The 14,021-nt window shown below is 42.1% G+C and overlaps 1 protein-coding gene across 5 annotated transcripts; it reads right to left on the bottom strand.

Moving 5' to 3' along the window:
• Positions 1-9,395: 9,395 nt before the first annotated feature.
• Positions 9,396-13,761, bottom strand: HJV (hemojuvelin BMP co-receptor). Of its 5 annotated transcripts, none has more exons than XM_007130764.3 (4): positions 13,606-13,761; positions 12,128-12,332; positions 11,154-11,716; positions 9,396-10,653 (listed from the first exon to the last, which is right to left on the bottom strand). In XM_007130764.3, the coding sequence occupies exons 2-4, from the start codon at positions 12,222-12,224 to the stop codon at positions 10,030-10,032; spliced, it is 1,284 nt and encodes a 427-aa protein (XP_007130826.1). In that variant the 5' UTR covers positions 12,225-12,332; positions 13,606-13,761; the 3' UTR covers positions 9,396-10,029. The 5 variants fall into 5 exon arrangements, with proteins under 5 accessions (XP_007130826.1, XP_028344698.1, XP_028344699.1 ...); XM_028488897.2 differs by having other exon boundaries at positions 12,128-12,314; XM_028488898.2 differs by lacking the exon at positions 12,128-12,332 and having other exon boundaries at positions 11,680-11,716.
• Between the last annotated feature and the right edge of the window lie 260 nt (positions 13,762-14,021).

The raw sequence follows: 14,021 nt of genomic DNA, 5'->3' as shown, positions 1-14,021 counted from the left end.
CAGTCGGTCAACAGTATTGATTGAGTTATCTGGAGCAGGGAAGGTGGGACTCTCATTAAAGTAATTTTAAAATTTTGAATTATAGTTTCTGAGAGAATTTTTAGCTTGATAGATATGAAAGTACATAAACATGAAATATCAAAATGTTTACAAAGAAATTCATGAATCAATATTGTTAAACAGTGTGTGATGTGTAACTACATAAATTTTGAAGGACTGAGAGGAGAGGTGAGTGTAATAGACCAGGGTGGTGTTGATTTGGGACATCTTAGAGAAAAGGGAATGCTGATATTTATTTGGGCACATCTGTGAACTTCTGACTTAAAAAAAAAAACCATAATACCATTCCCTTTTGCTCTAAGTTCCTCCCTTGGGCTCCAGTTTCTTCTTTCTTTCCCGTTCAAAACTTGGTACAGACCACTTTTTTTTTTTTTTTGCTTGTGTTACGACTGGGTTCCCTTAAATGCCAAAAACCTATTTCACTTTGGCAGCAGCTGCTGCCTACCAGGCCTGTAGCCAAAGCATGTTCTGAAATGGAGTCCCCCTGGCAGAGTTGTTTACAGCCTTTCACCTTATAACCTGGTATTCTGATGAAAATGTGCCTTCTGATTCTTCTTTCTCAGTTCCTGTGCCAAAGAAGAAAAAACCTTGTAAACTACTGTCCTGAAAACAGAGTACAAACACTTGTGGAGTGCAAAAGAGAAAAAGGGCAGGTCCGGTAAGGAACAGCCAAGGAGGGCTAAGTCCAGTTTTGCAAATTAGATCATCTTTACCTGCTCCTTCCCCACCCTCTTCAATCCCAGTGCCAATAGGAAACCAAGTGGTGATTGTTGTTTGCTTTACAGGAGGTGGTTGAGTAAAGCCAAAGCGTTCATGAAGAGAAGTGCCCTCAGTGCTCAACTGCCAATCAGAGACAAGGAGCTGGTTGCATTTTTCTTTTCTTTAACCTCTGGTGTGATAAACATTTAGGACTCTATTAAAGACTCAAGTTTCCTAATAACCCCTTCTTTTTTCCTTTTAATTGCTACTGTCATCTCCACTCTGTAAACTTTCCTTTTACTCTTATCTTTTCCATTCTCCTCTAGGGAATATTATTTTAGAGACAAATAAAGGGAGTGTGGCATTTGAGGCTGACCAACTTTGTGTATGCCTCCAAGTCATAGATAACTGAGAACTTAGAGTTCAAAGTGACTTTTTGGCTATTTATTGAGCACTTATAATGGACCAGTTCCTTTACATAATTACCTCAATAATATTTTATTTATAGGTTCATCTGTCATCTTGTTCCAGAAAGGATTTAAGGGTAGATTATTTCATTTAATTCTCACAATAACCCTGTGACTCAGGGTTGATGAAGTCAGGCTCAAAGCGTTAAGTAATTTGCCTGCAGTCACAGATTTTTGTAAATAGAGCAAGATGTTGAACCCAGATCTGTCTATATGTACCCTTTCTAATGTGTTGTCCTGCCTCTCAGTGCTTTAACATATGGTACCCTGTTTGATCTTCACTGTAAAGTATTCAGAGAAAGACTCATAAAGTGTTAGAGTTAAAGGGGACTCTAGCAGTCTTTTTTTTAAAAAGACATATTCCCTTATTTTAGTTAAGTGACTTGCCCTAGGACATACAGCTAGTAGGACATACAGCTAGTAACTGGTGGAGCCACTCTCCAAACCCAGGATTCTTAATACTTAATCTAGAGTCTTATCTCTAGTTTGCTTTGTAAGGGTTCTTGTTTTTCAGTTTAGCTTTAATTATCAAAAAATACTCCATCTGAACAGATTGGTGGTTGCCGGGGTTGGGGGGTGGGCGAAATGGGTGAAGGGAGTCAAAAGGTATAAACTTCTAGTCATAAATAAGTCATGGGGATGTAATGTACAGCATGGCAACCATAGTTAATAATACTGTATTGCATATGTGCAAGTTGCTAAGAGGGTACATCTTAAAAGTTCTCATCACGAGAAAAAAATTCTGTAACTATATATGGTGACAGGTGTTAACTAGACTTATTGTAGTGATCATTTTGCAACATATTCAAATATCCAATCATTATGTTGTACACTTGAAACTAATATAATGTTGTATGGCAATTATACCTCAATTAAAAAAAAACCCTCATCTGGAAGCCCACATTTCATGTTTATTGGGGTCTATTTTTCTACTATGTTGAGGAAGGAATGGAGATGTAGAAGTTGTCCAACTTCAGGGAAAGATGGGGAGAGGAGGTAAATTAATTTGTTCAGAACTACTGCAGACTCATTTAAGATATTTCTTAAAGTTGCCTTATTATATAAAAAAAAATTTTTTCCCCCTCTCATGCTATCACCCATATGTTTTCTTTCCTTTACTGTCAAATTTCTTAAGAGAGTAACTTATACCAGCTTTCTCTGTTGGCTAAGCTTGTCCCTTTGTAGTCTGGCTTCTGCTATCACTGAAATGGTTTTCTTAAAGTTTTCCAGAAGAACCAGAGTAGTTTTTTAGGCCTTATTTCCCTTGACTCCTGTATAATTTGAAAACTGCCATCTTTTCAAATTTAAACGTTCATCTTGACTTTTGGATTTTATCCTTTTTCTCCCTTGCTAGCAATTCCTTTTTTCTCTGCCCTCGCCCCCCACCCCCCGAAAGCTTTTCTCCTTGGCCCTCTCCTTTTCTGTCTTCAAGCTTTGCTGTTCAGTTTGCCCATCTGTACATCACTCAAGGAAACCTCTAGCCCGCCTTGAGATTTCCGGTTGGCATCTCAAATTCAACTTGTCTAGTATGGAGCTCATAATCTTCCCCTGTGCTCAACCTCAGTTCTTACCCTTGTTTCTTTTAATGGGACCATTATATATTCCCCTGGTTATCAAGGCATAAAGTCCCGAAATTGTCTTCAATTCTTTCCTCTCTGACATTCCCCACGTTCAATCAACTGCCAAATTCTGAAGAGGCCATCTTTCCAGTGTTTCTAGAATTTCTTATTTCTTACTCCACTGCCATCACTCTGGTTCATGTCTGTGTTACTTTTGCCTAGATTATTTTAATAGCTTTTAGCTGATCTTTCTGCTATAATCTGTAGACCATGACTAGATTAATCTAACACAATTGAGTTCCTATCTGTTTCTGCGATGCTCCAAAACCCACTGCTTACTGAATCAAATTCAAATGCTTCAACCTGGTATTTAAAGCCTTCACAGGGACTTCCCTTGGTTGGCGCAGTGGTTAAGTATTCCCCTGCCAATGCAGGGGACACAGGTTCGAGCCCTGGTCTGGGAAGATCCCACATGCCCTGGGGCCCGTGCTCCACAGCTACTGAGCCTGCGCTCTAGAGCGCACGAGCTACAACTTCTGAGCCCGAATGCCACAACTACTGAAGCCCGCATGCCTAGAGCCCGTGCTCCGCAACAAGAGAAGCCACTGCAATGAGAAGCCTGCGCACTGCAACAAAGAGTACTCCCTGCTCGCCGCAACTAGAGAAAGCCCGCACGCAGCAACGAAGGCCCAACACAGCCACAAATAAATAAATAAATAAATTTATTTTAAAAAATAAATAAATAAAATAAAGCCTTCACAAATTGACCTAAACCAAACTTTCCAGTCTCATTTCTCTCTACTTCCTCAGAAATGTACCCTACACATCAGCCAAACCTGAGTACTCAGTATTCCTCTAATGTATCGTTCTCCGCATTTGTTTATGCTCTTCTCTCTACCTGGAATGCCTGACTTTCCTCCCCATCTCTACTTTTTGAAATCCTACCCACTCTTCAGTAGACAGCCAAATGACTTTTCCTGTATGAAACCTTTCCTGATTCCCAAATCCCCTCATCTCTCACCTTGTAACCAGATAGGATTTCATTCTCTTTGAATACTCCATTCCACATTGTTTATATTTCTCATATGGAACTTACATGTAAAGTTTCTTTTCTCTCCTAGGTAATGAATTCCTAGAGAGTAGGATCTGTGTCTTTTTATTCTTCATAGCATCTAGCAGAGTACATTTCATAGAGAAAATATGTTATTAAATATAAACTGCATTGGTAGACTGGGATATGTCTCTGGAGTAGAATATGTTACTAATTCAGAACCTAGTATAGTTTCTTATCAACAATAAGAAACCTCAATCTCAGTTCCTTCTGCTATACTTGAACATAACCAGTCCCTCCTCAAAGCCTGTGGCCCAATTATGTATAGAGCAAGGGTGGTGAGGGTGGTGAGGTGGTGAGGGGTGATGGTTTATTTCTCTATGAGGGAAATCTGGACTGTGTTGATGTTTATAAACATGAGAGAGATGGGACATTTTGTGCTTAAACCAACTTCCCTTTTCTGAGAAATTCTTTCTTACACAATTCAGTAATCCAGTTGGCTCAGCCCTGCCACCCAGTGGATAAATTAAAGTATATTGAGATCCTTAGTCCATACAGAAGCTTTTCTGAGACCTGAAACTTGACCCAGACCACTCCCCTGAGTGACGAAGATGATTCTTTGATCCTGAGAAAGGAGCAGAGGAGGGAATATGGTGTTCGTGACTGAGAGGACGAAATTACATATTAAAACAGTTTTCTGTTTTTTATCCATTTAACAGTACTTTCTATGTTAATAGCATTTTATAAATGTACATAGAGCTAAATATACATGTGCATTATAAAGCAATTGCACAAACATTAGATTCTCACTAGATAGGCAGGCAGATATTTTGTAGAAAGGAATATTGCAATGTAGAGAGCTCAAGTGACTTGCCTAACTTCACGCAATTAGGACAAAATTCATCTAATTTATGGCTCAAAAATCTTTCCAGTAGAGCATCTCTTATCCTTTAAAAAAAAAAAAGTCATCTCCTTTGTAAAGATTTCTCTGATTTCTACAAGCAGATTTAATTGTCACTTTCTTTGTATTCCTAACAGCATATTGGACATACTTAGATATATTATGAATATTGGTCATTTATCTGTTTATTTGTCTGTTCCTTCCCACTAAACTGAGTTTCCCAAAGATAGGAACCATGTTGTCTTATGGCCTGGCATAGTTTAGGTGCTTCAAAAATTGTAAATAAGGGTAAAAGTCAATCCGTAGAGGATTATTTTAGCCTGATCAGCTAATGTGTAGCATATTTAGCCCATCGAATTGCTCATCCTTCTAGTTTGGGCTTCTTCTGCAGCATTGATGGTATTCTCCCCAGGCTTGGTCGTGGTAGATGCAGGACAGTGATCTCCATAAAGAGAAAATTAAACCATGGTAGAACGTTTTCTGTTCCAGGTGCTACAGTTTCAGCAAAGGACCTTTCGATTCTTCGCTGGGGTGAGGCAGGGTGGGAGGGCAGGATGAAGAGACATTAATTTTTTTTAAAAATCCAGCTTAACTAGTTCCTCATAGGTAGAATTAGAAATGCTGTATCAAAGACCAATTACACAAAACCCTTGATATTAAAAATATTGAACCAGTAGCAAAGAATGATTCCATAATAGCCCTGCAGTGGAGGCAGAATCCAGTTATCTTTCCTGATTTCTCTTTCACTTTCTCAAAGCCCACCCTCCATTCACACACAAATTTTACCTCAGGAAACGTATGTAACTTATTTCTTCTTATTAACTATTAGGAGAATGATGAATAATTTGGTGTGGGAGTAGGCAGAAAAATTGAGGAAGGCCTATTATTTTCTAATGTTCTATCTTCCTTCCTTTCCTTAGTGCTGGTGCAGTTTCTTGGCACTGATTTTGAGAACGTGTAATTACTGGACCATGGAAATTATCTGTTTCCTTGAGAAGAAATGTGGGAAGGAACTTGCCATGAAGTATACAAGGTGGGTAAGAAGGGGGTTGGGTAGACCTGAGAAATGGTTGAGGTGTCCACAAGTATAGGAAGCTAAGGGGAAATGCTCAGGAGTGGCCAAGGTGGAAATGCCCTCTCTTTTTAAAATCAAAATAATGTAACATAATGTAGTTAAAAATCACATAATATTTGATGCTTATGCAAAAACGCAGCAGTCCTCAGTTCACTCCACTGAGATAATCTCTTCCAATTATTTCAGCTTTTTCATCTGGTATTTACTTCATATTTCTAAATTATATGTTTCTTCTTTTGTTTCTTAATTTAGAAATATTAGACATATCTGCCCTTTTTTTGTTATAGTATTTGCAATTTTAAGCATCTTACATCACATTGTATCCCTATATTCCTGTTCCTCCTACCTCATCCTCCTTATAGAGTTATATAACAGTTTTGGTCAAATCAGTAGTCATTGTTTACATTATTATCACTGTGTAAATAGTATCAATTGTGGAGTCAAGTAGTGTATTTTGATTGTTTTGTGTCCTGAACAACCCTTTGTTTGCTATGAAGTTATAATTATTTAAGCAATTTATTTAGTTTATTACGCACCTATCCTCAGTTTATGTCTGAAATGCCAATTCTGTCAAATACTTATTAATATTTTCTCTCAAATGGTCAACAGATCAGATAATCTAAGAAATTAATTTTCTTTTTCCTGAAGGCTTGCTCCATCCCCACTGGGTAATTCTTTTTAGTCATCAGTACTATCTGCTGACTGTGAAGTGAAGTGGAAAGACAAAACTGAGGCACAGGGTTGATATTTTTAAACCAGAAAATGTCATTTCTGTGATCTCTGACCTGGAGAATGACAATCTGGAGGAAGGAATGTGGTCCTTGTGATAGGAGTAGAAGAGAGAGTGTACAATATTTAAATATTCTCTTTCCTTTCCCCATCATCCTCCTCTTTTCTGTGTTTTCCTAGAAGAAGGAAATTCTGTTCTAATCTTCCTTTTTATACTGTGGTCATTCTAAGCCTTTGACTGATCCACCAAAGGAAGAGGGAAATGCAGGCTACCTATTTTTTAAAATTACATATTTATTGGGTATACTGGATGTTTGATGAACTGCACATATTTGAAGTGTATATTTTCATGGCATTTGAAATGAAATCACTGCCACAATCAAGATAATGAACATGTTACTCCAAAAAATTTATTCACGTGTCTTTGTAAACCATCCCTCCCTCCCTCCCCCTGACCATCCCCAGGCAACCATTGATCTTTTTCCTGTCACTATATATTAGTTTACACTTTCTATAATTTTATATAAATGGCAGTATACAGTATGTAGTCTTTTTTGTTGTTGTTTGGCCTCTTTCGCTTGCATTCTTATTTTGAAATTCATCATATTGTTGTGTGTATTAGTAGTTTATTTCATTTTATTGCTGAGTGATATTGTACGCAAGTCATTGTGCAGACACGTTATCATTTTTCTTGTATCAATACTTAGAAGTGGAATGTTTAGATTGCATGGTAAGCATATGCTTTTAAAGAAACTGCCAAACCATTTTATAAAGTAGTTGTACTATTTTACATTCCCACCAGTAGCATGTGAGAGCTTCACAATTTGTCAACACTTGATATGGTCAATCTTTTAAATTTTAGCCATTCTGGTGGGTGTGTAGTGTTTTCTTATTGTTTTTTTTAATTTGATTTGCATTTCCATAATGAGTAATGATGTTGAGCATCTTTTCATGTGCTTATTTTGAGCTACCTATTTTTAAATACTCCATTGGTAATAGGGTTAACCTAAGTTTGGGCAAAGGAAGCAGTGTTGCATGACATGTGCCATAAGAGAATCTCACTCACCAATTGGCTGCGAAATTCTTCTTAACTTACTTGAAATTCCCACACCTGAGGGACAAAGTTACGTACTCTTTTGAGTTGAGAGAACCAATATAAGGAGCAGTTTCTAAAAAAGATGTTTTGAGTTAAAATGCCTAAGTTATCTGTAAGTGAAGACAGCAATGGATATGTTTCCTCCAATTTTCTTCCATTAGAACAGATTGTTTTCTAGATTAGCTAAAGGTCATATAGGGACTTCCCTGGTGGTCCAGTGGTTAATACTCCTGCTTCCACTGCAGAGGGCGTGGGTGCCATCCCTGGTCAGGGAACTAAGACCCCACATGCCTCGCGGCATGGCCAAAAAGAAAAATAATAAAATAATAAAGACTGTGCTTTGTGGGAATGGCAGAGTGGCTATGATCCTTAGAGAAGGTGGAGAGACCTGAATGGAGGATGAAGAATTGCAAAAGAAATTTGAAATGGCAGCCCAGATAGGACCCCCTGTCTGGTAAGCAATGGCTGGTGTGTATATGTATCCTGGGGGAGTTTGGTCAGGTGGGTGAGACTGAGAGAAGAGGGAGGAGACAGGGTGAATACACAATTATGTTAGGGAGGGCAGGCCCTAGATAATGGAGTGCCTAAAGGGGAGACTGAGACCAGAAGCAGGGGGACAACACTGAGTGTTAACGTTATCTCCTTCATAGTTTTGTTCAGAACAGAACTGTTACTTTAGAACATCCTGAACTAGAAGAGCTTCTATTTTCAGTCTTTTCTTCTACAAACTAGATTCCTTCAATATGGGGCCTTTCCCACCCTTTTCCAGCTCTCCCTTTTGGGTTTCATATGATAGAAGAAGAGAATAGTTTTTTGTGGTGGCAGCCACTACCTGCAGCTCCCCTTCCCTGCCAAGCTCCACAACCAAAATCTTTAATGGCTGTTTTCTTGACAGCATAGTTTTGTGGTTTAGAGTTAGTTAGGTCTCTGGAGCCAAATTGCCTGGGTTCGGTCTGTAGCTCTACCATTTATTAGCTGTATTACTGTGGGCAAGTTGCTTAATCTTCCTGTACCTCAGTTTCCTTGTATAAAAATAGAGATAAGAATATTACCTTCCTTAGAGAGTTGTGAGGATTAAATGAATTAATAATTTTAAAGTGTTTAGGGAAGCATTGGCGGTCCAGTGGTTAAGACTTGGCGCTTTCACTGCCATGGGCCCAGGTCTGATCCCTGGTTGGGGAACTAAGCCATGCTGCATGGCCAAAAAAAAAAAAAAAAAAAAAAAAAAGTGTTTAGAACATTACCTGGCAAGTTTTAAGCTCTCAATAAATGTTAGCTGTTAATTCAATTTAAACTCTTTGGCCCCACTTTCAAGGCACTTCATAATCTGGCCTCTGTCCATCTACCCTTCTATCCCATTACTTCTTGTCTACTTCATTTGAGTTTTGCGATTTCCTCACTGAATCATGACTCTATGTATAACTCCAGATGGTGTCCGTTACCTGGAAGGTCCTTAATTCAAATCCTACCCAATCTTCAAAGATCACTTCAAATCCCATCTTCTCTACTACCTCTTATTATATCTTGAGTTCTCATCAACCATCTTCCCATTTGGACTCATAGTACCATAGAATTTAGTGAATAATTACATGCTCATCACTCCTTCATGTGAATCAGTTTTGTCTCCCTAATAGCCTGTAAACTTCCTGAGGGCAGAAACAATATCTGATACTTCTGAGCCCTCTTTCAGTGGAGTGAACACATTGTCTTTATGCCATCTTAAGCGTCTGTAAAGAGATTCGACATAGGCAATAAATGTGAAGAATTCATAACTTTAATAACAGATTAGTTAGGGGTGGGGATGATAGCTTCTTTCCTATCTATGCTATTCTCCAAAGACAGAGATTCCCTTCACCAAAAATCCAGACAACGCCCACTTCATCTCTGAACCAAGAAAGCAGAACACATCTTACCCACGTATACTTATCAAATAGACTCTTCTCCCTATCATTTCCTCCTCTTTCCACCTTCCAAGAGAAAATATCATTAGATTTTGAGTTTCTGATGGGTAATGATAATCTCTTCCTCTTTCAGTTCTTCTCTATTAAAAGTCTCAACCCTTAAATTTTCTACTGATGTTCAGGACCCCATAACCTCTAAGCTTGTAGGGGTGATCTCAGGAGTAGATGGACTGGAACAATTTGCTTACTATGAACAAGACTGGGAAAATTAGTGAAGAGCCCCTACTGAGGTCTGGAATGCAGAAACCTGGCCCAGAATCCTCACTCTGATCATTTTAACCCTGGACTGCAGCCTCTCTCACTCTGGATAAATGTCATTGTTTCATGTGTCTCTTAGTCCCCACTGTTTCCTTCAGTGATCCTTTATGTTCTTCCTTGCCAATCTCTATCCACAAATCACTTCTAACCCAGTCATGAGATTGCTGGCCTAGTTATTGAATGCAAAGCCACAGAACAAAGACCCCAGAAAGGAGTGGGGCTAGGAGGGTTACTGAGGAAAGAGGAACCCCAGCATCCGAGGGGAAGAGGTGCAGTTTTTCCAAGTCTGGCAGGAAGGCTCGGGCATCCTCCAGAGCTGCCTGAGCTGCCACAGTAAAGTTGGGGTCACCAGAGATTAAAACATCAAAGACACAGGAATGGAAGTAAGCGTCTTCAACTGGCAGGCCTTCCTTGCACAGCTGTCTGGCAGTATCAATGGTTATAGCTCCCCAACGACTGCGCTCTGAGCGTGAGAGTCGCTGACTTGGAGGGCATCCCCCAACGCAGAGCTGCAAGTCCTGCTCAGCTGAGAAGGCCCTGGCCACATCCTCTGCTACTTTGATGGAGAAGGAGAGCTGCCCAGCTGTCTGCCGAATGATTATAGTTGTGCCAATGTAGGCAGCTCGGATCTCCACATGGCTCCCAGGGTTAGCAGTTCGAATGGATAAACTTGAGCCCCCAGGTCGGTCACCTCCATTGATAGAACCATCTTCAAAGGCTGCGGGAAGATTGTCCACCTCAGCCTGGTAGACCTTCTGATCAATGCATTCCTGCATGTTCTTAAATATAATGGTGAGCTGCGAGGGCAAGAGGGAAAACAGTTTATTTTGGGCTCAGTGCATCCTACCCGCTTCCACCAGTCAGGCCTCATTACATAGTCAGGGATCTGATCCCAGCAGAGATGAAAGGCTTATCATGGTTCTCACTCCTTGATCCCTTCTTTATGTTCCAATATTGCTTTATCCCTGCTCAACCCCTCTCTTTCTTATTTGGTCTCAACCTCAGAAACTCCCACAGGAGAAGGAAAAGTTTCCTTTTTGTAACTCCTCAACCCAGGGCTCCTCAACTTTCCTCTTTCCAAATTTCTCTTCAGTGTTTTCTGCATTGGTGTGAAATTCCCACTGAGGGCAAGTGATTTACAGGAGCGAGTGTTTGGTAGGAGGGAGTGATTCAAGATGTGAGAGTGGTTGAGGAGGAAAGGGAATAGGGAGCATTGTTGAGAAGTAGTGGGGATGGCATGGGAGTGGTACCCTGAGGTGACCCTGGGAGGATCTGGAGGAGCAATTGAGTCCCTGACCTTCCGGGTGGTGGTGGCGTTGGCCCCCGATGCCACGGGGGAGCTGGTGGCCTGGACAAAAAGGAAGTCATTATCCAGCAACGGCCAAGCTCCTTGGACACGGCACGTGTGAAAGTGGTGATGGAAGCTGCGCACGTGAGGGTCCCCGAAGGAGGCGCAATGCAAGAAGCCTGGGGACTGACCGTTCAGCCGGAAAAACCGGCCTTCATAGTCACAGGGGTCCGGGGCTGGGGAACCAGAGGAGCGCACCGGGCCTGCGCCTGGAAGGGCTGGGCCCCGGGGTGGGGGAGGGGCCGTGGGGCCCTGGCGGGAGCAGTTGTGCTGGATCATCAGGTCTTCGATGCCGTGCACAGCAGAATGGAAGGCGAGGTCCCCGCGGCAGGTGCGGGCCGTACGCCGAGTGCAGAGCGCGTAGGAGCGGAGGGCTCGGCAGAGGCCGCTGGAGCCCACCCCTCCACCCCGGCCTCCTCCTCGAAGGGCTCCTGGTGAACCCCCACCTCTAAGGCTCAGAGTGGAAGATACATACTCAGCATTGCAGCGGAGGATCTTGCACTGAGAATGAGCTGAGGACGGAAGGGAGAGAGGATTGTGAGATGGTCCCCAGATCCCCGCTCAACCATAACTCTCCCAAACCTCATCAGGGGATTCCAGCCGGTCCTAAAACCCAACTGAGAGCCTTCCACAGTCCCCAGTGCGCAGCCGCGAGCCCCCAGCCCCCAGCTTTCGTCTTGTCCTCTTTCAATCGTGCTAAACATGTGTAAGCCCTGCTAGATCTATTCTCCCTGTGGATCAAGGGCTTTCCCAGTGCCCTTCCCCAAGTTGAATGGAGAATAAAATATACCTATCTGAGAGTGGGGCGAGTGACTGGAATTCCTCAGCACCCATCTCTTCTCACTCACCCAAGCTCACATGCCCACCCCTACATAGCAGCCTACCCCCTAGATTCCCCAAACCCTTATCTAACCCTTCCTTACCATGTCCACAGAGGAGCAGCAGGAGAGTGAGAATGCTTAGAGTTGGGGGACTGCCATGGGGGCACCAGGGACTAGGGGACTGGCCTGGATCCCCCATACCTATCCAGCCAGGTCCCCCCAGGTTCCGGTTCTTTCCAGCTGGTGACCCTCCTACCTAGTGAATTTTGACCGGACGTCCTGTAAGGGACTGAAAAAAGAAATTTGGCTGGGCATGGGGAAAGAGAAGAGTTGAAGATTGTTCAGAATCATGTGAAGAGAATCTCGGGAGATCAGGAAAAAGATGAGCAGACTGGAGTTTGGGGAGAATGGGACTCCCTGAACTAAAAGTGAGGCTGTTAAGCCTCTGTGCCCTGCTCTTGTGGCCACTTTCAGGTCCCTTATGCAATACCCCTAGGTGGGGGTGGAAGAAAGGTTGAGTGAACTCAGGGGGGCAGAGTCCACTGTATTGCCCCATTCTGAGCTACCAAACAGCAGAAATGTCAAAAAAGGAGGAATCATGTGGATAGATCAGACCTCAATCATACCAGTGGGCTCCGCAACAGAATTAGGATCTGAAAATACTTCAGAAACATACCTCTTATTTGCCCTTCCCTATCAGGAGGGGACACCCTCCAGAGGTCATTCATTTATTTTCCTCCTTTGTGTCAGAATTTTCAGCGAGAAGGAGTAAGGGTGGTATAACCATCCCTGTTCTCTAGAACATCAGTATTCAAATGAAAAGGGAACCAGTCTCCTTCATCTACTCTAGAGAGCAAAAATTAGAATCCCTCTATCTCAGGGAATAATGGGATGCAAGCCAAGCATGCAAATAAATATTTGTTTGTAAGTCAACATTTCTTCTTGTATTTTTCCAAACCTCACTGAAGAACCACTATTTCCATTAACCTAACCTTGCAAGTTTAGAAGTTCTCAATCTTTTGATGAGAACAGGGCTTGGGGAGAGGCTAACTCCCTTTTGCCAAACTACCCTCTCCTGGGATAAGGATACAATTGAGGGAGAGTCATGCAGGAGGAAGAATAGGATGATGGGACTAGAGTTGTGGGGAGAAATCATTTACAACAAGCAGTAACCCCCACCCTTGGAAGCCCAATGTGAAGGGCACTGCTAAGTAGGAGCAGGATAGAAGTGTATCAGTGACTAATCGTCTCAGGCTAAATTTGGCCTTGGTGAGAAAACCACAGAATAGGAAATGTGGGACACATATTAAAGAAGGAGACTTCATCAGAAGTCTTGAGGTAACAAGATAAGGAGAGAGATAAGACTCTCAGAGGAGAGACGGACGTTTAAATTTCTAATGGCCAGAGGCCAGAAAGAAATAAGACAGAAGGAGAAATGGAGATTGGGGCACCTTGGTATGGGAGAGATCCTAGCTTTTGGACCAGAGACATCCAAGTAAATGTTGTAATTTTATGAAATTCTAACTTCAATCCTAACTCCAAAAGCTTATTAAAGGAATTGCAGTTTCATTTTGACTTACTGTTTCCAGAGGTCAAACATTAGTCTGATATCCAATTCTCCAGCCATGACTGTCTACTGTCAGTCAGCTCCAGCCAGGGGATCCCCCGTCTCTTTCTCCATGTCTCCCCTAGGTCCCCAGACTGGCTGCAATCTCACTGAGGTCAGGGAACCAGAGAAGGTCTGGTGTGGGGGGAAGGGGGAGTATATGGCTGGCTGGAGTACTGGACAGCTGAGCAGGGGAGGGAGGTGGCTACTGAGTTGACTGTTTTAAAAATAGCTAAGTCCAAGATTCCAGGAGCATTGGTGGGGGTAGGGTGTTGGAGTGGGGGGAGTGGGGAGGGTAGGAGGATTAGAAACAATATGGAGTATAGGGTGCCAAGTGCCGGGGGGAGGACAGAAATACGACAAGCAAGTCAGATATCCAGTTCGAGCTTA

Source organism: Physeter macrocephalus, chromosome 4, assembly GCF_002837175.3.
Source record: "Physeter macrocephalus isolate SW-GA chromosome 4, ASM283717v5, whole genome shotgun sequence".
NCBI lineage: Eukaryota > Metazoa > Chordata > Mammalia > Artiodactyla > Physeteridae > Physeter > Physeter macrocephalus.
The sequence above is the reverse complement of the archived record's forward strand: the minus strand, read 5'-3'. Positions and strand labels throughout refer to the sequence as shown.